The following is a 22,874-nucleotide window of genomic DNA, read 5'->3' as shown; positions in this document are numbered from 1 at the left end:
TAGTTGAGGCTGGTCAGTGGTGGGTAGCAGCATTATAATCTCAGCATTTTTCAGAATTTCCCGTATCCTCAAACAGCGATCCTGGAGTGATCAATTTCTTTGGAAATACTACACTGCAGCATGAAAAGGTTCAGTTTAAATAATTCTGGGTTTCAAATCTCTTCCCAGGTTAAGAGAACTCACTTCTAGCAAAAGCTATCTGCCTTTTTCTGAAACATCTGGTATGACCACGAATGGAAAAAGGATATCAGGTTTTATAAACCACTGGACCTGATCCAATGCTGTGCTTAGTTTGGAAAGGATATAAACCTTTAACTTGCTTGATATGAAGTGCAGGCCCAAGGCTAATGTGAGAACGTGTGGCAGTGAGAACGAGCAGCATAGGCATTCGGAGCATTTTTGAGCCTGCCAGGTATTGATTGGTAACGGGAGGGAATGAGTGGAGAAGCATTTCAATTTGGCACCCGTATGTGATTTTGATGCTGTCACAGTGAATTAGCAGCACTTTCTTTTCCCTTTAGTCCATCGTAGGCTTTTGTCATTGAAGTATCCCCTTTGCTCATATCAACTTGTTAAAAGACAAAGTGGAAAAAAACCCAAATAAATTCCCAGAACTTTTGCCCCCAAAAAGCCTGATTATGTTATGCTACTATCCTCTGAATGGAGGCTGAACAGTACTAACGACTGTCACACATAAATGTTGTAGGGGATTCAAGCTACAATTACTCATTTTGTACAGTCACTTAATCCACTAATGGGGAGAAATGGGACAGCAGTTTAAGAAGGCAAGAGAACTGTCAGAGATTATTAAATCTGTTGGGATCATTTGGTTTAGTAGTCTGTCTTGACCCAAGTACATGCTTCAGCTAATGCAACAGACTTAATGCCTCTGGTAATTAGAGCAAGAAGAGATGGGTCATCATTAGCAACTAGAAATTCAGAGTTGTATTTCATCTGGAAGGCAGCATTTTCAACAGGGCTTATTTGTTGCCACTGCAGATCATCGGTGAGTCACAAGTGGTACATTGGACTGACTCATTTGTGTGATTTAGTAGGGGCTTTTTAATACATGCTCACTGTTCCGTATGAATAGTTTTTCTAAATAGTTGCCCAACAGAAAAAGGCACAATATTGGACAATCCTGTGCAGTTAATACTACTGCTCTTATTTATAAGATGTTGGTGATTTCTTTATTGTTGTGCAGTTCACAGTTCAGATTACTTTTGATTGTAGGTTTGCAATGTCTTTGTCATATCTGTGAGACTGAAGAGTGAAGAAAGGAAAGCCAAGCAAGCATGGAAAGCATCAGTAATTGGCATCTTCAGAAGATATAAGAGCCAATCTAATACCATTCAAGGCATGTATTCACAGAATACTTTTACAAGGGTTTCACAGATCCACAATCATATTCAGTCCTGCATATTGCCAACAGCATGAATGAAAATGATATGTCACAGATTCAGAGTTTTTGCAGATACTAGGAAATTTCTAAATTCTCTTCAAAGAGTACTGATGAGGAAATGTATCTGCAGGTACAAAGGAAATCAGCCAGATGTGAACTCTGTTACAAGGTACTACGAGGCGGGAACTGAAATAATATTAATGGGGGGATGTAATATAGCTGAATCATTTCCAGTGACCTTATGCAGATCAGCAGGCAGGGAACTGTAACTTGAGAAGACCGAAGTATTAGTGTGGCTTGAAAATGCTTGAGAGAAACCAGATAAATCAATGGATGCTAATCAAGCAGAATTTGGGTGTCTGTGGTTGGCTAATTACGTAACTGATGCTGAAAACCTCCTCAGGGACACCACCAAAGAGGGAGGGAAGGTTGCAGTGCTTCAGCAAGAACTGCCTGGAGAAACTGTCTCTCAGAAATATGCCCAGACTCCAGTGGGGGCTTAAGGCACTTCTAACAATCAATAAAAAAGAAAGGGATTCAGAGGTGTCTAAAAGACAGGCATTCTCAGTGTGGATGGGAATTTCCTTAGAAACAAGTATACTTTAGAGTTTAATTTGCCAAATCAGCAAAGTTCAAAAGCTCTCAACAGTGCTCACATCCATGATATCTGATGGATTGTGAGCTAACTAGAACTGAAGAGACCTTTTGTGGTTTTGTCTTCACATGGTTGCATGGCTTCGGCAGAGTGCTTTTTGTCTCCATGAAGCTGTTGTGAGCTTTTCACAAAACAATGGGTCAGGTTGCAAGACACCACAGTTGGGTCATCTTTCCAACCTCCCTGCTCAAGCAGGGTCCTCCTAGAGCACATTGCACAGATTGCATCCAGACAGTTCTGGAATATTCCCAGTGAGGGGGACTCCACAACCTCTCTGGGCAACCTGTTCCCATGCTCGGTCACTCCTGCATTTAAGTTCTTTCTCATATTCAGGTGGCACTTCCTGTGCATCAGTTTCTACCCATTGTCTCTTGTCCTGTTGCTTGAAACCACTGAGAAGAGCCTGGCTTCATCCTCTTGACACCCTCCTTCTTTACTTCTGTGCTTCTTAGAGTGAGGAATAAATAACCATTCTTCACTCCCTCTTGCTGGTGTGCCCAGGGAATTAAGTTGTTGTAAGCTCAGAGGAAATGTTATCTCAGAAAATTGTGTTTATCAGCCTTTAGAGATTAGATCCATCTCAGGTTTTCTCCATCTTAGTCTTACTTTATACAAGCACTGTCATGATAGAAGGTTCCTGAGAGGGACCAATCTGATGGAGGTTTCACTGCAGTAACACTACATCAGCTCAGTAGGCCTCACTGGAGAAGCCTGGATTCTTCCCACTGTGTGTCTATGTCCTCTTTTATCTATGCAGATGTTTGAATTTCTGCACTCTCCTTTGTCTTTTCTCTTTCCCTCTGATGCAGGTTTTTCCCAAGTAATATTCCCTCCTCACACATGGCCATCTGCTGCTACTTTTCTGCTGTGTTCTGTGCTCTCTGGTCCTCATGTGACAAACGCAAGTTCTTGTGATGTCTGTTTTCCTCAGTGAGGTCATGACTGGCTGCTGCCTCCCTTAACCACTCTAATCTGTATTTTGCTGGTGGTATAAGGGCCTTTATCAGCTGTAGTATTTTCTGTCAGCCAAATAGCACTCTTCCCATCCTATAAGTAGTATAATATGTGCTACTTACAGGATGGAAATGATGGATTATAATAATAAGTATTATGAACATAAGGTATGTTATTATATAAAAGAAAAATGACCAAAACTACTTCATTTCTCTGCCAGTACCATGTCTCTGGACAACTGTCATGAGGAGAGTACCTTATAAGTGCAAGAAAGACCCTTAATGTCTCCTTGCTTCATAATACATGTCTGAGATGTTCTGGGTATTAAAGTAATGTGTGGTGGTGTCAAGAGCATTAGGGAAGTTGTCTGCTGTATGTGCAACTGGCTGTCTGAGGGGGCACAAGGGAGTTAATGTTTTAGGGGCATGCTTTTAATGGAATATGACCATTTAAAAGGCTTAATTCTCCTCCTTTGTATGCCCTGCTTGGGTATGATCCCATCCAACCTGCTCCTAATAAGTCCTTCTCAAACTATTGTTCCACTCGACTTCTTTCAGACCCTGCCTTTTATCTGGCTTCCCTAGCAGAGCTCACATAAACTGCTGGCCTCTCAGGGAAAAGACAGCCAGTAAGTCTTGAAGTGGGCAAGAATGTGGTATGAGTCTCAACACTGGGGAACCAAGAAAATCTTTTTAGTGCCCAACTCTCATGGAAGCTGGTTTGGGAAGTAAATGCCTGCATGTCTTTGTGAAGGAGTCCTCAAGTCCCTCAGCAAAAAGACAATGGCAGATGTCTGGCAGAGAAAGGTTTGCTTTGTAGGTGCTGGGGAAGCAGATGTCCTGCAGGTATTGGTGCTCCAATTAATTACTTAAATTAATGTACTTAGTATTTGTTAATGAAGGACATCATGAAGGATAACTAGCAACAGCAGTGCCTGTCCTGAGGTAGCATCTAGTGCCCACCCAAGTGCTGTCTTTTGCCAGCTGCTGCAGAGGCAATAAATCAGTCAAGGGATGTGAAAGTTCATTTTCAAGGGGGAAACTGATTTTACTCAGAAGTGGAGTGTGCCTTCCTTAATAAGGAATGCTTAGCAGCATGGGATCTCATCACTATACTCTGTCACTCCCTTCCATGTGCTGATGTACCCTTCTTTCTAAACACCACCAAGCCTCACTGGATCAATGAAGCCTGATCAATTGTTTTTGCCTCTGAATCATCCATATGGGGTTGTTAGCTGAGCTGCTGGCAGAAAACGAGAGGCAGCTTTCTGTCTGTTTACTGTAAAGAAAGTGAAGCAAGCTACGGGAGGGGACAGGCTGCACAATATTTACTGTCAATACAGCCGGAGAGAGAGAGGACATATAAGGAGAGGAGGGGAGGAGAGGGGAGCAGGGGCTGCAGACTGCAACCCCAGCAAATGATCTGAGTGTAAAAATACCCATGCATTTTCAGATGGAAAGAGAGTGGATTAAAGTCAGCAAGGGATCACTGAGAGCGTTTAAGGAAGGGTGTAGTGAAGGTCTAGCGAGGCAGGAACATACCAGTGGCATGCATGCAGAGTAATAATGCTGTGCATGGGTGTACTGAACCTGCACTGCAATCTGAAAAGCACTTTCAGATCTGCCCTGAGACAGAGCAGTAGCTGGAATATTTTTGTGTACGCCTGCATGCAAGATCCACCATTTTAAAGTAATAAGATGAATAATAACAGTTGAACTTGGAGAATAATATTTGGAGCTAGTTTTCCAAAGCACCTGGATGTCACCATTGTAGCTCAGACCGCAAGAAGAAAATTATTAAAAATAGACATACTTCCTTGCTTCTCTCTCCTCTTATTCATCCACAGAGGTATTAGGTGACCTGAGCTTCACAGGGCAAGAAGGTTCTGAGCAGCTTTCTCTGAGTGTTCCTCTACTTCCAGAGGCAGGTGAACAAGTGAAGAGTGAATTCACACTTTAAAGAGCAGCGAAGACCATCTTGCCATGAAACCATTCACAGATGAAGATGTAGAAATCTACATCCAGAGCAAGGTAAGACTTTATCTGACCAGATTTTCTGTCTCCCACACTAGGTGTTGATTCTGAAGGGTGCCAAATTTGACAGTTAGTTGCTCGCCTGCTGTCTTCCTTTTTGAGACAAGATTGGGTGAAGTTTCATGAGAACTGTATTTCTAATGAGATTTCTAGGTTTCCGTTGCAAAATCTAATCAGCTGGTAGCCTAATTTTTCAAGGTGCTTGTCCTCTTCTTCTTGGTGTCCTGAATTTTTGTTCCTGATGTGGAATTTCAGATGTGAGACTAGCTGTAATTGCCAGCGTTTAAATCTAAGGAAAGGTCCTTGCCTCTCTCTCTGTTTGGTGGTCTTGGCTTGACCGACGCAAGACCAACACCAGGCATTGCCTCTAAGAAAGATTCATGTGGGAATTGCAAAGACAGACAGATATTGTTAGAATTCAGTCATCAGTCTGTCACCTCAGCTTAGGATACTCCTCTATATACCGTGATTAAAATAACATGTCTCATTAGCACATGCAAACTGGAATCACATTTTCTCTTTTATGAGATACTCCAGCACTCAATTTTTCCCCCATTATGAAATGAAATAAAACAGAATAAAATCTTCTGTGAAGCAATACTGTTTAATAAAACCTCTAAGTGAGCCATAACATTTTTTTAACGCTGACATGTTTCATGGCAGTACTTAGCTAAATCCTGTTTTATAGTCTGCTTTCCCCAACAAAATGCAAGATACCAAAGTGACAAATAGTTTCAGAATGGAAAAGTTTAAGGCTTTACGTAAAGGATTACATATTCTAGTACAATGAAGGGGCTGGTCAGATAGGTTTGTTTTCTCTATGGAAATGTTTTGGTGAGAAGTATGAAAGTTCTCACAGAAATACACCTTCTTCAGCCGTGCAGTGTTGTGCACAGGAAAATTATTCCATGAGAATCTGTTCAGTGAGCTATAACAGCGAATGCTTCTCTGAAGATTTAAAAAGCAGAGCTACAAAGGAGGGAACAGAGGGAAGCCATGCACAGGAAGATGCTCATATGACAGCCATAAGTACAAGGAACAGAAGCAGAGTGTAGTTAAGTGAGGCTCATAGTTGCCAATATTTTAGGTTATACTGAAAGGCTGTTTTCTAGCAGCTCTCCAGCTCTGATGGATTCCTAGTTCCTGCCTGCTCCTGAGTCTCTTGTCCAACTGAGGCTGCCTAACCTTCAGGCAGTTCAGCTTGTCAAATGCTGCCTGTTTTTGGAAATAGGTCAATCACCTGGTGCAATGAATCTCTATAATACCAGAGATTTCATCCTTAAGCCACTCATCAAAGGAAAAATTCAAATGCATATGGAGCGGATGTGGCTGGGTAAATAAGAGAAAACCCAAATATTCTTAACAGTTCCTAATAAATCCCAATCCTGCTTCTTTCCTCCTTAATAAAACCTTAGTTTACTTTGTTGTTCAGGGTTTGTGCATTTGTTTTGGCTTGATTCTCCAAGTTAAGACCTGTTAAGGGGAATGCCAGTAAATCATAGAAGTGACTGTCCTGCAAAGACCTTACGATGTCTCTTCTCCCACTCTGTCTGTGCTGGTGCTAGAGGCATCTGAGATGAATGTCTTGGCTCTTCAGAATTATGATCTGTTTTCTGATTTTTTGCCCTCCCTTCTGTAGGAAGGTTGTATTTTCCAACAGCATGATTAGGGAGCTAATTATGGTTAGCTAATTATAGTGAGCACCCTCTGTCAATCACATGCCCGTTGTTCTTTTATCCCTGCTCCAGTGATGAGGAGTTTACATCGAAAGAGGTGTTTAGTGGTATGTGGATACAAAAATGCTGCTAGCGAGGATTTTCTTGCTATTTTCTAAGCCCATGAGAGACTTTTCTCTCTCGCAGAAGAGGTAGCCGAGTTCTGTAAACAACCAAACACCTGCAGCCTTGAAAAGTCTTGTTTATGGTATAGTAGAAAAATATTTTGACAATGGATGTTTTAGGATTTTAGCCAATCACCCCAAGGGGTGGCTGATCCTTTGTCCAATTAGACTATGAAGAAAAAAGTCTATAAAAGAGTTTGTAAAATAATTAAATAAATCAATCTTGCTGCACAATTCCTGCCTGCTGGATCTTCTCTCCTCCTCCCTACGGCTGAGGGACATGGTAATATACCATAGGGCATTTTTTTTTAATTAGTGGTACTCCCTCAATTGGTTTTTTGAGTGTGTACTCTTATAAAGAATTCATGACAACTGCTGTAGCCTAGCCAATCGGTGATGAAGACAGAATTAAATGAGGCCGGGCTGGATTGGATGGCCTCTCCCAGGATAGTGGAGGTAGCAAAAAATGTTTCCAGCAGGTGCTCCTTAGAGAGAACAGAGCATGAGCAATGCATACAGAGGGCACTGTAGGTCTCCATTTGAGATGACCTACTGTGAGATTGTATACTTTCTACACTTTTCAGTAAAAAAAAGTCTATTTTTTTGTCTAAAAGCTCTTAGAGATGGACTTTCTCTGCCACTCACCATTCTCTTGCTGGAGAAACCATTAGGTATCTTGTTGAGCAAGACAAGCTTATTGGACTGTTCCAAGGAGTTGTTCTGGATGAACAAAAATAAGGTGGAGAAAATAGCTATAGATACAGATGGAGAAGTGCCGTAAATGAAAGCTGAGGAGGTGAAAATGAATATGGGCTAAAATCTTTCAGTGCTAATTTATTTTTTATTTTAAGTACATGTAAGCTAGCTAAAACTGTTCTTAGAGAAAAGGATGAATTGGAATGAGGAGGAGGGTGACTTACCAGGGAAATTAAAGGGTATTACATAAACATAAAGGACTATGTGGTGTTAAGATAGCAAAAAAACAGGATGTCAAGGGTGGATGAGAGCCCAGTGAAGGGAATGTGGTGCTGCTAATCTGATGTATTTCCCACTTCCAAAAGTTATTCAGCCTTAGTAGAACTACTGTTAACTTTGTTGTCTGAGGGAGGCAGGTATTCAAACTCTGCTGATCTTCATGTTCAGTATTAGTCAATTGCTGTTCATTGGTTAATGGATGTGAGGCAAGCACTAGTCCACTTTAGTCCATTGAATGGTCCCTTGTTGTGAAGAAGTGAATCTATTTGTCCCTGCCAGGGCCTGGGGACACATTTCAACACACTTGAGTGTTTTTGGCTGATGGTTGAACATTTGACATAATAAAGGTGTCCAGAAGGACTTATAAAGAAGTTCTTGTCAATGATATTTTTTAAGAGAAAAGAGAGTTGTTTAGATGCTGAAGAAGATGCTGAGTAAACAGGACATAGGAATTTTAGAAAGTCGTAGGCTGGTTTGAGTTGGAAGGCACCTTTAAAGATCATATAGTGCAATCTCCCTGCCGTGGACAGTGACACCTTCCACTAGACCAAGCCCCATCCAGCCTGGCCTTGAACTCTTCCAGGGATGGGGCATCCACAGCTTCTCTGGGCAACCTGTGCCAGTGACTCACCACCTTCACAGTACAGAATTTTTAACTTATGCTTTTGCTTCCTTTTGGTCTTCGATAATAACAAAAGACTGTAACAATTATGTTTGACTGTGGCAATTATGCTTTATCATTCACTTTAGCCATGTGATGATCTCTGTTTCTGATTTTTTTTCTTGCCTGCAAGCAATAAGATTTAGTAGAATATGGTGAGGAAAAAGGAAAATCAATAAGAAAGCAAAAGCTGCAAGCAAATGAGATGAAGCATAGGATCCAAAAAAGAACAGTAAACAGTCTTAATATTTCACTCCACATAAGTAATTCTGGTTGTATAAGTAATGACAAATACGTTAATGAACTTCATTAACAGTAGCTGAATCTCCCCACTTTGGTAAGTGTGTAAGGATATTTGGGAAATATTAAATGTCCCTTACTAACATGGTTCCTTCATGCTCCTCCTGTTGAATCTCCTTGTTCAGATTGTGACCATCTCCTTATGCCCCCTTCATTTTTAGTCATAAATGAAGGTTAAGGTCCATTTTATATTCTTCTGAGTTGTCCACCCCTCACCTCAGTCCTTCCAAGACTCAGACATTTCACTGAAATAATTTTCATTAAGTAATTATGCTACTACTACTTGAATTGAAGAACTATCCTTTAAGCCACACAAACACCTAGTTCCCAACAAGACCAGCTTTGGAAAGATGCTTTCTCACTGTCTAGGAGTAGACTCTCATCTGTACTTCAGCCATAAAGATGGTGTGGATACTTTCAGTGTATAAGGCAGGCATCTAAATGATGTCACATCATCTACCACCTGACTAATGAACAGATCTGTAACTCTTGATGTCCTGTCAGTTCTTGGAATGAAACATATCCTGGCTTTGATAATGGCTACTGTATGCAGGGGAGTAGCTGGTATTCTGCATCAAATGGATAAAGAATTGAGACTGTAGCTGTAGTTGATAACACATTTATCCATGTAATGAACCCTTTTCCTTCCATCCAGTGGTGTTGGCATGGAAATATCAATTAATGCTCAGTAGTTTGAATATTGACCCTTTGATGTTCACAGCTCTGTCTCATGGTAAATTGGTTGCAACACACAGGGAACAATTTTTATTCCCAGTGCAGCACAGGCACAAATGTTTCAGGATGCTTTAAGCTGATTTGTCTGCTTCTCACTGGAGACAAAGACTGCAATTACCTGTAACATGAAGTGTCTTTCCTGGAACTGACAGGTGGAACAGCGACATTACCTGGTTTCCAAAGCAGTGGAGGAGGTGCAAAAAATCATCCAGCAGCTGACCACCGAAATCAGCTACAAGGCTGTGAGATTCCAGGCTATCTCCAACTCTGGCATTCACAATGAGAACATTAAGGTATGGACAAGAGCTCTAAGGTACTCTCTGGCAGCCTGTAGGCAACCAGTAAGTGATTTCTCCATTATGTAAGTGTTTGTATGGGCAGGTACCTCGCCCAATACACCGCAGACGATGTGCTGACACTTCACTGTGGAGTTCTAGTGACTGGGTCATTGGCACTTACTCATGGACATCTCACAGCCAGAGGAGCATCGAAGAGAGATGGATAAATCAGGCAGAGCCTCTCTTTACAGCTGCTCTGTTTACAAAAAGCATCTATAGCCAGAGCTGTCAATCTGCAAGCAGAAGCCAAAGCTCTTTGGGAGACAGAAAGAAAAACTTATGCAGCAGTAACATAAGAAAAAATGCTCATGCCTTCATGAGCTATGACTCATATTTTTCACAGGTGGAAAAGCAGTCAACTCACTAAAAAAAAAAAAAAAGAAAATCTAACGTCTTTCTTCTGCTATGAACATTAGAAAGCTCCTTCAGGAAAAATATGTTTTTTCTTCATCATGGATCAGAATTGTGGGAGAAGTGAAATGCCTCCCCATTTTAGACCTTCAAACATGAAAATAATAATGTCCTGTCCCAGCTGCGACAGAAGGCTGCTTAATTCTTGTGACTCCATAACACAAAAGTAGCTAGTGTGTAAAGACACAAGAAACAATCACAGTAATGGCAGCTTCAGATGAAAACAATCTTTTTCATCTGCACTAGTTTAAATACTCTAATGTCAACCATTATACTAAACCACAGCCAGTTACAGATCAAAACACAGCAAATATGTAAAAGCATGAGGCACCTTTTGCAGCTCTCTAGGACTGAAAGGGAAGAAGTCTTTGTATCAAGCTGCTGGAGGGGTATGGATGTGGAGGCAAAATATAATCACCCAGTCTGAAATGCGGCTATTGTCCTGGGAACAAAGACATTCAGATTCATAGCTTGTCTGGAATTTTGTGTATCCCAGAGCATGTGGTCTTGTCAATAAGTATGGCCCCAGTGACATAAAACAGTGCCACATCCTGGTCCATGTTTTCCTTAGAGCCAGTCTGCCAGCCACCTCTTGTGCTGGAACAAACCTGCTTGGCTAATGAGGTCTGACAGGACCAGGGTCAGGGTAAAATTGTTGCTCTGGAAAGCAAAGCAGAACAAAACCACCAAGGCAATCATTATGAGCAGTAACTTGGAGTTACAGTAGGCTGATATGAACGAATTCTGCTTGAAAGAAATCCTCTACGTACATTTCCTTAAAAGTGGCAGATTTGTTGTTCATGCTTAACAGAACCCAGTGTTATAAATCCGTGGAAGTAACACTAGGAGGACTAATTGTCCTGTATGGGGCACCAAAGAATGAGTTGATGAGAAATTATTTTGGTTTGGGCTGTCTGCTTTCAAAAACTGGAAACTTTAATATCGCTGCTGACATAATTCAACATAGAGTAGACTTGTGTCAAGGGGAAGTCAATGTATTCAATGTGTTTAATTTTGCAACATCTTTTTTTCTGTCAGTTAAATCTACAGTAATTTTTCAGAACTTTCAGCTTCCGGTTAAAAGGAATCAATTTACCATGGTGAGAGATCCAGATTTGTTGAGAAGCCTCAAGCTCCCTTCTAAATATGAAGGGCTGAGTGGAGAATAGTTAAGAAAAGTCTTTAGGTATTCAATGTTTTCCTGTAACCCACGTAACAAAAAGTCACGCTTTAATAAAAAACTTGAATTAAAATTCAGATGAACAAATCAGATTATTTAATTTTTAAAAGTTTTAAGTGTTTGTTTTTGTTGTGGCCTACCATTTTTGGAGCTGTCAACTGTGCAGGGCTGATGCAAGAGCTGTGGAGGCTGCAGTAAAGTTATAATGAAGAGGTCCAGACTAATCACTGGTACTGTACTGCCCAATGGCATTGCCAAGTGTTTAATCAAGGTGAGAGCAAGGAGGGGATTTTCCTTTAACAAACTCCAAGCATCCAAGGAAGCTTGCAGCTTTGCTCTGTGAATGAATGAATGAATGAATGAATGAATGAATGAATGAATGACCTAGCACATGCTTTCTCTCTGTTCTGCGTACTTCTTGTTTTCCTTTCTGCTTCTCTCAGGATCAGCCAGCTTTACTGGCCAAGTGGTCAGCTATGCTTCGGAGGAAGCGCCCATTCCACCCATCCATCCAGGTACAAAGCCCTCCTGCCACCTGGTGCCTGACAATCCCTGTGCTTGCTTCCTCCTCACCCACCATCTTCTCCAGACAACTTCACCCACCAAACTGATCCTTCCATGACTATTTCATCCTCTGCACAAGAGACTTGCTTTTTTTTTTCTCAAAGCACAATTATTTTCTTTCTAACCTAATATTTCTGCCTCCCTGGAACAGCCTGGCCAGGTTCACAAGAATGAGGTTGTATTTAATTTGCCCAGGATACTTTAGGCAGGATTTTAATACAGCAGAATTGGCCATAATTTATACCCCCAGAACTGGAGGCTCTTGCTCAAGCCTGTGACTTGCTGGGGCCCATGTGTGAGACCATTGTGTGACAGAGCATAGGTGTGGGACTGGGATTTGTTTAGGGCAAGAAGGCACCAACTGCCCAGCTTTACAGTGCTATTCCCAGCCTTGTGTATCCTGTTGTTTTCTGGTAAGCCCCAGGTGGAGGACCCTTGTGGCTTGGATTTGCAGGCACTCACATAACACCTGCAGCTCTTCCCTTTGCAGTCTGTTGGGTGCCAGTGCATACAAGACAGCATTTTGGTATGGGTGGGAATGGTTGTTTACCTGCAAATGTGGCTGAGGCAGTGAGAGGAGCCATAACTGCATGACAGCCATTGTATTTTTTCCTTATGGAGCCCAGTACTCTGTTTCTGAGCTGCTCACAGGATTTCTCAGCCCCACCAAACCTGGTGTATGCAGGTCAGCTTGATCTGCAATGTCATCCTTTCAGCATGCTCCTGCCTTTATGGTTTATATTTGACAAAAGAGCAGCTTCCTGGTGTTTTGTTTGCCATTTCTGTGCTTCTTGCTGGCCATCTTTTGTATTCCAAATCTCTTCCCAGGGAGCAGAGAAGATCAGCTGCTCCATGTGGGAGAGACAGGAGGTGAGCATAGCAAGGTAGCCCCTGCCCTATGGTCCCTGAGTGAGACAGACACAGGGAGGGCAGCTGGGTCAGCCAAGAGTCTGGATCATCAGGCAAGTCCACTGGTAAGTGAGGTCTGAGGTCAAGCCACTCCCCCACTCACTGGGGTCAGAATCAGCCTCAACAGTAACCAGGGCCGGACATGGTCTATTGATTCCAGGCAAGTCCAGAGTGGTCAGATAGGTCTGAGGCCAGGCTGGGAAGGCATTCTGCAGTTAGGACAACAAGGTCTATGGCCAGGCACAGGCACAGCTGTCACAGAGTTCGAGACCAGCACTCCTATGGTATAGCCCAGGACTGACCTGAAATGGGGCATCCCAGACCTGTGGGCAGAAGGTGTGGGTAGAAGTCCCAGAAAGGCTGCTTCGGGACACTGCAGCCTGTTACTGCCCTCGGGGCCCTGGCACCTCTGTGGTAATACTTTCAATCAGCTGAGCTACAAGGAAGGCTACCAGAGTGTTTTGGATTATCGCAGGAGAGTGACAAGAGTGTTTCATTCACTCTGGGTGTAACCACCTCGCAGCAGCAGCTGTCACTTCACATCCTGCTCATGCAACAGCTTCACCTTACTTATGCCAGAGTAAGTTAGGCTTGGTAGTAAGTGGCCTTGAAAAGCTCCTAAGCCAACATGGTAAAAATCTGAAGGAATTTGAACACCCCTTCTAGAGCCACAACTGCCAGATGCTTCCAAAGTAGCACCTGGACATACCTGGCTATGCCCTGGGCCAGTGTGATGTTTTGTGGTATTTGAGTCACCTTATTCTTTCCTTGCAAGTACTGTCTCAGAACTGGTTTTTATTGGAAAATGGTTGTTCCCGAAGTGAGGCAAATTAACTGGCTTGCAAACAAGCCTGTTTAAGGCTTCCTTGTCCATTGGTTGCTCCTTCTATCCTTACACTGTTTTTGTCATGCTCAAAAGGAGATGCAGTTCCATACATTACAGCTGGCCAAGAGCTGGGCTTATTTCCGAGAGTGCCACTGCCTGAGTAGGCTCAGGCATGTCACTTGCCTTGTGTCTCTGTCCCTTTAAAGGCCAGTCAAACAGAGTGGAACACTTGTAAAATTAATGGGCCATAGCCTTATTTTGCTACTGTCTGTAGTGGACTTCAAAACAGATCAGAAAGGTTATAGTTATTACTAGTATTGGACTCTAGGCTTATCTCAAGTAACAATTCTGTGATAATAACTAGCGCTATTTGGGTTTCCCTTGGCTGGATCCCAGAACATATTCTCTCATGCCTTCCTGCACCTTGGAAGCTGCTGGTTATTACATCTCATGCAATTGCAGGCTAAAAATAACAAGCAAAGGGGGAAACCATGGCAGGTGTGGTGGAAAATCAGCCAGTGAGCTCTTGTCTTTGAAGAGCTTCACATCAGACTCCTTCTAAGACAATTTCCCTTTAGTCTGCATGCCTCCAAGGTAGCCCTTAGACAGCTCTTGGCTGTGTTGAATTGGTCCCATCATACCATGGTTTTTCCTTCTTTTCAAAGCCCCCAGTTCTACATATTACTTTCTCAACCCTGTTTTCCTTACTTTAGCTCATGGATCTGTCCTTGTCTCCTCTCTCAATCTCTCTGAATTCTCCTAGGTCTTAGCACCCAGCCAGTTCCTCATCACAGTTCCTCTGCGTGGCCTGTCCGGGTACAGGGAGTGCCAGGTACGGCACTGGCGCTATTACACTGTGAATGGGACCAAGCTCCTCTCCTCCGTGCGGGACCCTGAGGAACTGCATCAGTGGCTAGAGGTGGAGCAGTTCTCAAAAAGCCTTCAGCAGTGGCATGAAGAGGATGTGAACATCGAAGGTGATCTGGTTCCAGCCAAAGTCCTTATCGTCTTCCGGGAGCTGGTGGAGAAGTCGATTGTCTCCTGTAACCTCTCCAGTGAGTTTGGTGGGGACACTTGTAAAGGAAACCATCACACAAAGTGTTTGGCTTGCATGCTCAGAATCTGAGCAAAACCCTCCAAAATCAGGAAGCCTTCAAGTGATTGCAGTGATGTACATAGACCTGCATTGAAGATAGAATTCAGTAGTTCTTGGCTTCTTCGTACCCAAGATGTTACTCCTTTCTTAGGGATTTGGGTAGGGTCTCCAGCAACATCACCCTCACAGTTCAACTAAGAGGCAGCCCTGATTTTTAGAACATTTAAGAGTTTGTTTCAGAAAAAAATCTTTCTCTGCTACAGCACCTGCAATATATTTAGATTATCAAGGAAGGTAGTATAGGAAAATTGGATACCAGGAAGTCTGAGGAGAATGTGTTTGAAGATATTTATAGGGCAGATAATGTTCTGGGGAAACCTTAGCTGCTCACAGCTTTCCAGCATGGGACGGTAGGAACTAAGTAGAAGGACTTCTGCTGAAGCAAAGTGTGTTGGACAAGTGCTCTTTTCCCTGGTGTCCAGGCTACTCCAGTGGTGCCTGTTTCCATAGTATGTTTCCAGGATGACTTTACTTATCAGCAGCCTAATGAGTCTTCTGTATTTCAGAGCAATAGAAGCCATGTCCACTCATCTGATCATACTCTGAATTGTAGTCACGGGAAAAAAAAAATGTGTTAAAGTCAAGCTCTGCTAGATAATGGCATTTTTTCAGAAAATACTTGTTTTCATAGCAATGGAAAGGTGGATAGGAATGAAATTTCACCATTGAGGCTTACAAGACCAGCTGGAATGTGCTTGCTTCTGAGGCTTTACTTATGTGAAAGTTACTGTGTTGAGCAGCAGTCACATCAAGCTGTTGAGTCAGGAAGGGTACTTGCAAGGACCCCAAGAATGATGTTTGGTTGATGATTCTGATGCCTTTTTTGTAAGGTCCGCAGGGAGGAGATGAGCTAAGATGAAGTCAGGAGAAGCAGTTACCATTTTTGTTAGTTTCTGTGAGGAACAGACTTCCTTCATCTCCCACAGTATGGCTGAAGTTACAGAAAAACTGCACTGATTTCATTGCTTCCCTGTTTTTTAATTCTTTGAGCACCAGCAAAATCAGTTTTTGAGGTGTCTCACTTTTCATTAGTGGAAAAATAGGTATAAGCATTGCAATACTTTCAGAAATGCCGTGAACATATTTGCGTGCTGACACAGCGGTTGCTGTAACATTTTTCAGCTGCTAGGGATCCTTGTTGGGAACTTGGGAGCAGGACAGTTCCTGTTTTGATGCCAGGCTTGGCTCAGCAGGGAAATAGCATGTAGATTTTCTGAGGCTTATGAAGTTCTGGTTGGGATGAACTCTACTCTTGGCAAGGTAATTCACCCCATGAATTGCTCCTTAGCCCATGCCAGTCAACATGAGGTGGGATAACACACTGCTCTTTAAACTGCTTATGTTCATCTGCTCAGGCTGTTACTTCAGTGGGTTAGAGGATGAACATGCTCAGATGGCAGAGGTGAAGGGACAGTGATCCTGCCAGAGTGACAGGGACAGAAACTTCTTCCATGAACATAACTGGACCAACAAGAAATATCTCACAAAGTCCATTAGTTGCAGCTTTCTTTCCTTTCTGTACTCTTAGATTGTGTTGTTCCTGGAGATGAGTCACTCTTCTTTTACACTGAGGAAACTTCTTTCCTCCAAATCACCTTGGAACTAACTCTTCTTAACACTCAGCACTCACAGTGATGTAGCAGTTAGCCTTTTCTGTGTGACTGCTCGGCACAACAGACCATAATTTCTGGTATTGTCATCTGTGCATCTCCAGAAACAAAACTTACAGATACCCCACAAAATATTCTGAATGACTGGCAGTGGTAAGTGTGATCTGGCAAGGGTCTGATCTCAGGTTCTCTGAAGGAAGAAGAACATCTTTAGATAGGAAGTGTTAATCTGGTCCTCTCTAACCTGCAGTGATTTTGTGCTGTACCATTAGAAATGTTAGGTTGCTCCACTTGTCTTGCTTTATTTTTAAGAAACTGATCCTAGGATTTAAGAGGACCCACAAAGGAAGAAAAAAACATGGTAACTGAGTGTAAAGTTGAGAACTTAGTTGTTCTTTCATCTTCTTCCTGTTCCCATTCCCTGGGGTAGATTTAGGTGGATTTAGGTTTTTCTTATATTCTGCATGTGGCATTGAAGAGGAAGTGTTAAGGCAGACCAATAGAACTGCAGGTCCTAGACAGCCTCTTGCCTGGCTTGTGGAAAAGGACCTTTTTATCTGTTATTATCTTCTCTTGTTGTTCTTTCACAGATAAAGTGACAGTGCTGGAGAGCTTCAGCTCAGTGGTCCGGGTGGCTGTGGAGACATCAGAATCCCAGGTTGAGGTGGAACTGGTCCCGGCTGTGGAGATTCCAACTTGCTGGCCTGAGAAAGCCCGGTGGCCTCGTTGCCTTAAGCGTTGGCCTTCTAAGGAAAAAGTGCAATGCATCAAGGTAAAAAGTGTAAAAAACACCCTTAACTCTGGGATGGAATTTACCTGTCAGGTGTCTGACAGTGTTTTCCCAAAGGAAGAACTGCATGGTGATGGGTTAGAAGATGTATTCTCTAAAGAGAGAAGCAATGTTTCAAAATATTCTGTCAGATTTTATTTGGATTTTGTTTTCCCCCCCTTACAGTGGTGAATTCTATAGAAAAAATCTGAGTTAGCTTTTTATTGCACGAGTCTCTAGCAAACAGTTCTGCGTGTCACACAGCTCTGACGTGCATCATTGTTGCTGTTCTGCTCTGCCTCCAGCAAATGGGCTGCTGTCTTGCAGTTTTCCCTTCAGCTCAATCCAGTCTTTCCCTACAACACTCATGGCTGGATTCTGGCACTTCAGCTCAGCCCCAGTTGCCATGTTCCTGCAGGACCCATTCTGCCTTCCAGTCCTGCTGCCCTCTCATGCACAACCTGCTGCTGCACAGCAAAGTGCCTGCAGAGCTGCACCTCTGCTTTAGTGGCACTGCTGGTACTGTGCCTGATGGCCCTAGAGCAGGATCTCCCAGCAGTAACTGATACCAGCACACAAGGAAACAATGCAAAATGTGTGTTTATTCAACTAAGAATTAAGATGGGAGCATGCCTCATGTTTGCTGTCTCTGCTAGCCCTGTTTAGAATAGGCTTTGAGAGATGTCACACATGCTTTTGTAACCTCTCTCTGCATTGCTGGGAGAAGTTTTTCTCTGATCTGCTGTCATGGTTCCCCTGTTGTTCACAGTCGCTGGGTTTTGACCTCCTGGCCCGCTCTAATTATCACTGGCAGCTGTGCTTCTCCCGTGCTGAGCACATCCTCATGGAGGGACTTGATGAAGATGGTGGTTGTCGCATGAAATGCTTCAGGGTCATGAGGCAGATGAAGGAAGATGTCTGGTGTGCTGGAAATAAGCCTGTCATCACAGCTTATCACCTTCAGGTAGGCATCACCCTGATACCAACATGCAGTCGCGGGATCTGTTGCAGTGGCTTCCATCCAGTAATGTCAGAATGTTGTGGTGTAAATCACTGTAGCATCTGTGTCACTTCTAAGGTAACTGTCAAAACTGCTGTACCTTTTCATTGCTTTACGGTGGCAAGGAGTGCACTAAATATGTGTTCCAAACTTCACTAAGAAACTAAGGTGCATGGGAACATTATGATTGCAGCAACATAAATAATTTTAGCGTCTTCATGTTGTACTGTTGTCTGTAATTGCACACTTACTTCCTGCTTCTTGACTATCCCAGCCATCTATATCCACCTGTCTCTCTGGTGGAAGATGGGGCTTTTTTTTCTTTGTGGATATGCACCAAACAAAACTGTCTTAGGTGAGCATTATTAATGAATTAGGTGCAAACTACAGTTCTGGTGGTGTTTCACCTGGGGTAGGAAGGGAAGAAACAGGTAAAGGGGTGGTGGGATTCTCCCTGCACCTACTTCAGGGTTCAAGATGGCTTCAAACAAGATTTGTGAAGAAGAGAGAGAAGACTCTGCTCTGACTTGTGTTGCCACATCTGACAGCTGCAGACACTGACGGGCCACAGGCAGTGCCATTTATCAGACTATTGAGCAATTCTGTTTTCTGGGACTTCATCCTCCTGGAGTTGCCAGGGGAGAGGCTGTACTTTTCCTGCCTTGAAGCCTCAAGCCACTAGGTTCCCACAGTAGTTACTGATCTTTTGGTGTCCAAATCCAGATGCAGTGCTAAGATTCCTCCTAAAGAAAAAGCTGGTGACCATCAAATGTTGTTACGGTCATGGCACTACTCTTAAGTCAAGATGGAGTCAAAAAGAAATGATGAGGCTGATTATAGCTCAGCTGAATGCAAAACTCCTCAGTGCCTGTAAGAACAACCTGGCAGGAAAACTGTCATACGTAAGACAAAGTGGAAAACCATTTAACCATTAGTAACTTTTTTTTTTCCCCTGGCTGAAGGAGCAGATGTGCAGGAAGTGCTGTTGCTTGGACTCTTGATCAAAGTAAAAAATTATTTGGAAGCTCTTCAGTTCTTTACTGTAACTGTACTTCAGGCTTTTATTGCAAGAGAGGATTGGTTTATCAGACAGAAAGAATTTTTCAAAATTACTCTCATTAAAAAGAAAAACAGGAAAAAAAGAAAAGAAAAATGAAAGAAACAGTGGATAAACCACCAGTTGAGCAGAGGCCTAGTGTTAGGTTTCTTCATGTTCTCAGGTTCCTCCTGTCAGAGGTATCCAACAATTAGGACTAAACAAGACTCCATATGAGAAAGACCCTCTATGACAGAGGAACTCTGCCTCCCAGAAGCTGAGAGAGCCAGAGAGGAGCAAGTAACCGCACTTCTTCTGCTTACCTCCATACTAATGAAGTTCAAGATCCGGAAGTTCAGAAATACCTAGGTACATTCTGAAAGCCAGCTCTGTGCTGTTGGTAGGCAGCTGGCAGTTAGGGACATAAGTGCTGGGGATAAATCACCTGTTTGGCACCTGACTGAAAAAGCAGTGCTGTTTTCCTTGCCTCCAGAAACTTCATTGCAACTGCTGCTCATGGATCCTGCTGAAGTAGTTCTAGTGTGTCAGAAGGTAACTGCTCTGCAAGTCTTCAAGGAGCAGCTCTCAGAGAGTTACAGCTTGAATTCCTCACTATGTCGTTGTTCCCTGGTGACATTCAAAAAAAGGCTTTGTGGTTATTTCAGCTGTGAACAAAAAAATTTTCACATTTGAAAAACTGTTTGAGAAGAAATTTGTCAGTAGTACAACTATAGATGAAATTCTGCCTCTGTAGAAACAGACAAGTTGAAGGCTGTGGTTCCACCACCTCTCGCAATGTCTGTGAGTCTCTTTTTGCGTTGCTGAATTTGTAAAATAAAATTGGGATTCAGAGGACAGTTAAGGGACTTAGCAGAATTACTGAACCCAGGATAGGTGATTTTGTACTTAAAAAAAATTATTTCAGGCTGACCAAGGCAGTCAGTATGGCTTTTTTGGTACAATAAGTCTAGGTTCCTTCAGAAAATTCTTCTCAGTTATGGGAAAGTCTGAGAATATTCCACATGGGCAGTGTAAAAATAATACTATAAGAGCAATAACCATATGTATTTTGTTATTTTAACTATGTATTTCTCATACCTTAAATTGCATAAAATACTCTTGGGGGAATAGAACATAAGGCATGCAGTAGGTATCACATGTCAGAAAAAAACAGGCAGCATCTGACCAGAAGGCAAGCCTTGCACCTGCAATAGCTTCTTGGAATCTCAGTCTGTTTAGGATGCAGATCTTTGTGCGTCTTCAGCACAAATACAGCTGAAGCTAACAAATAATTATGTTAATCTCATTATGCTCTGTCCTTCCTTGCACCTACTGGCTTCTACACTTGCATAATAGGCCATTTTCTACAGCCTAAAATGCCTGGCACATCTACAGAGGCTCCTGAAGGATGGCAAATAGGCTGAGATTATTTTAGCAAGATCATTTTCCTTGGGCTCCTGGCTCAGTCAGTGGAGAGTGGCTCCTCTGGGGAGAGATCCTAACCAGAAACCTCCAAGCTGCTCTGCTTGGTCCCCTGAAGAGACTTTAGCCGGGATCCCTCCATTGCAGAAATGTTAACACAGGGAGGTAGCAGCGTGAGTCTCTGTGATTTCCAAGGCTGTCAGCCATTCACCAGCACTAAAACTGCCTTAGTAAGCTGTGTGAGCCCTCGACAGAACCTCTAACACATCTTCTCTCCCATCTGCTTCTTGCAGACAGTGCTATTCTGGACGTGTGAAAAATACCCACGCACCAAGGATTGGCGCTGCTTCCCTGAAGCCTTTCTGAGGCTGGTACAGAAGCTGCACAAGTGTGTAAGCCAGCACTTCCTCAAGCATTACTTTCTCAAGAACACCAATCTGCTCAAATATGCCAACACCAGTGACCTGGACCTGGTGGCCAGCAAGCTCTCAGTCTTCTTGGAGAACCCTGTTTTCTGCCTGGACTAAGGCATGCAAAGGTCCAAAGATCGACTCAACCCCGAGTCGATCCCCCAACTCCTCTCCCCACCTGTGGTTGTTCTCCGTGTCCTTCCAGTACTGTTGCAGCTGGTTTTGTAAGACAGTTGGCACATGCAGCGCGAAAGAGAAGTGTCGAGCTGGCAGCAGTGGGCGGTGAAAAGTGATGGGAGGTATCACTTGATGCCCAGCTGATCTAATTTGCTTTCAACAGTGACAGCCTGCCTGGAAGCTACAGCCAGTGAAACCCAACTTTCTGTGTCAGTCAGAGCAGGCAACCGCCTGGTTCTGTGTCTCCAGTCTTGTGGCACCTAAGCTGAAAGGCAGCGCGAAGGAGTCTCGCTCTGCTGCCTCTGTAACCTAGCACACGTATTGTTGCTGCGATCGCCTTTCTCACAAGGACAGCGGGTTTATTTGCCCTCTTACCTCACAGGTCAGCTCTGCAGAAGGGCAGAGGAACATTTCTGAGGTATTCTGAAGCTGGAAGCTTTCTCAGAGGCACTTTGATGCCTCCATCTCCAATTCAATGAGATCCTGCTCCAGTAGGATCCAGTAGGAATATAACCATGCTGCTAGTGTTGAAGAGCTCAATGGAAGCAAGAGGAGGAACAGTGGGTTTTGCCTCTTCATTTTTCTCTCCTCCATTTATATTTTTCTTCCAATTGCTTCAAACATGTCTTTTTCATGTTTGCCTTTGCCAGTTTTGTTAGTGCCATACAAACAGGGGACTTTGGCAGGGCTCATTTCACTCCCATCCCTGGCTCCATCCAGCAGGCTGGAGGAGGAGCAGGTCTTTCCCTAGTTGTTAGCACCCCCGTATTTTTGGGTGCCATGCAGGAGAATATTTTTCAAAGGCTCTTAGCTTCAAGACCCCCAGTGCTTTTAATTTTGTGGATGTTTCAAAAGAAAATGAATTTTAGTATTTCAAAAGAACAGAGCTGTAGAATTAATACAAAGAATGCTGGTTTTAATGTTATTAAATCACTGAAACGAAACCAAAATAGGGGGGGGGGGGGGGGGGGTTGGGAGTTTGGTTTGGTTTGGTTTGGTTTGGTTTGGTTTGGTTTGGTTTGGTTTGGTTTGGTGGGGGTTTTTTGTCACACCTGTGCAGGAAAGTAAAGACGACCTTTGCCAAGAGGGGTGGCGGAGGTGGGATTTGCATCCCGCGCTGCCGGGAGCTGCGCGAGGCGCATCCGCGGCGCGGCGTCTCCCCCTCGTGGCAGACTGCGGTACAACCACAGGTCTCCAGCGCAGCCTCTGGATTGTTCCCTGCCGCGGGCAGCGCTGGGCCTCGCCGCTCCACGGGGACGGGAGCGTCCTGCAAGGAGTCCAGGGCGTAGCAAAGCTGGTGGAAGGACTGGCAGGCGTGTCCTGTGAGGAGCAGCTGAGAACTTTGGGCTTGCCAAGTTCAGAGAGATGGAAGGTGAGTGGGGACCTCATGGCCCGCTGCAGCACCCTGGGGAGGAGAGGAGAGTGAGATGCCTAATCCCATCTCCCTGGGATCCAGTGATAGAACACATGGAAATGACTCAACGCTTCCTAGGAAGGTAGTCTATGTTCCA

General features: G+C 43.5%; 1 protein-coding gene across 1 annotated transcript; it reads left to right on the top strand.

The window, feature by feature from the left end:
- Window positions 1-4,993: 4,993 nt before the first annotated feature.
- On the top strand, window positions 4,994-21,303 carry MAB21L3 (mab-21 like 3; the record flags this gene model as incomplete). Its single annotated transcript, XM_082278041.1, has 7 exons — window positions 4,994-5,041; window positions 9,708-9,848; window positions 11,928-11,999; window positions 14,547-14,838; window positions 17,140-17,321; window positions 18,088-18,282; window positions 21,070-21,303. The coding sequence occupies 7 exons, from the start codon at window positions 4,994-4,996 to the stop codon at window positions 21,301-21,303; spliced, it is 1,164 nt and encodes a 387-aa protein (XP_082134167.1).
- Between the last annotated feature and the right edge of the window lie 1,571 nt (window positions 21,304-22,874).

The sequence above is a fragment of the Coloeus monedula genome, assembly GCF_965178545.1.
Source record: "Coloeus monedula genome assembly, chromosome: 3".
Lineage (NCBI taxonomy): Eukaryota > Metazoa > Chordata > Aves > Passeriformes > Corvidae > Coloeus > Coloeus monedula.
The sequence above is the reverse complement of the archived record's forward strand: the minus strand, read 5'-3'. Positions and strand labels throughout refer to the sequence as shown.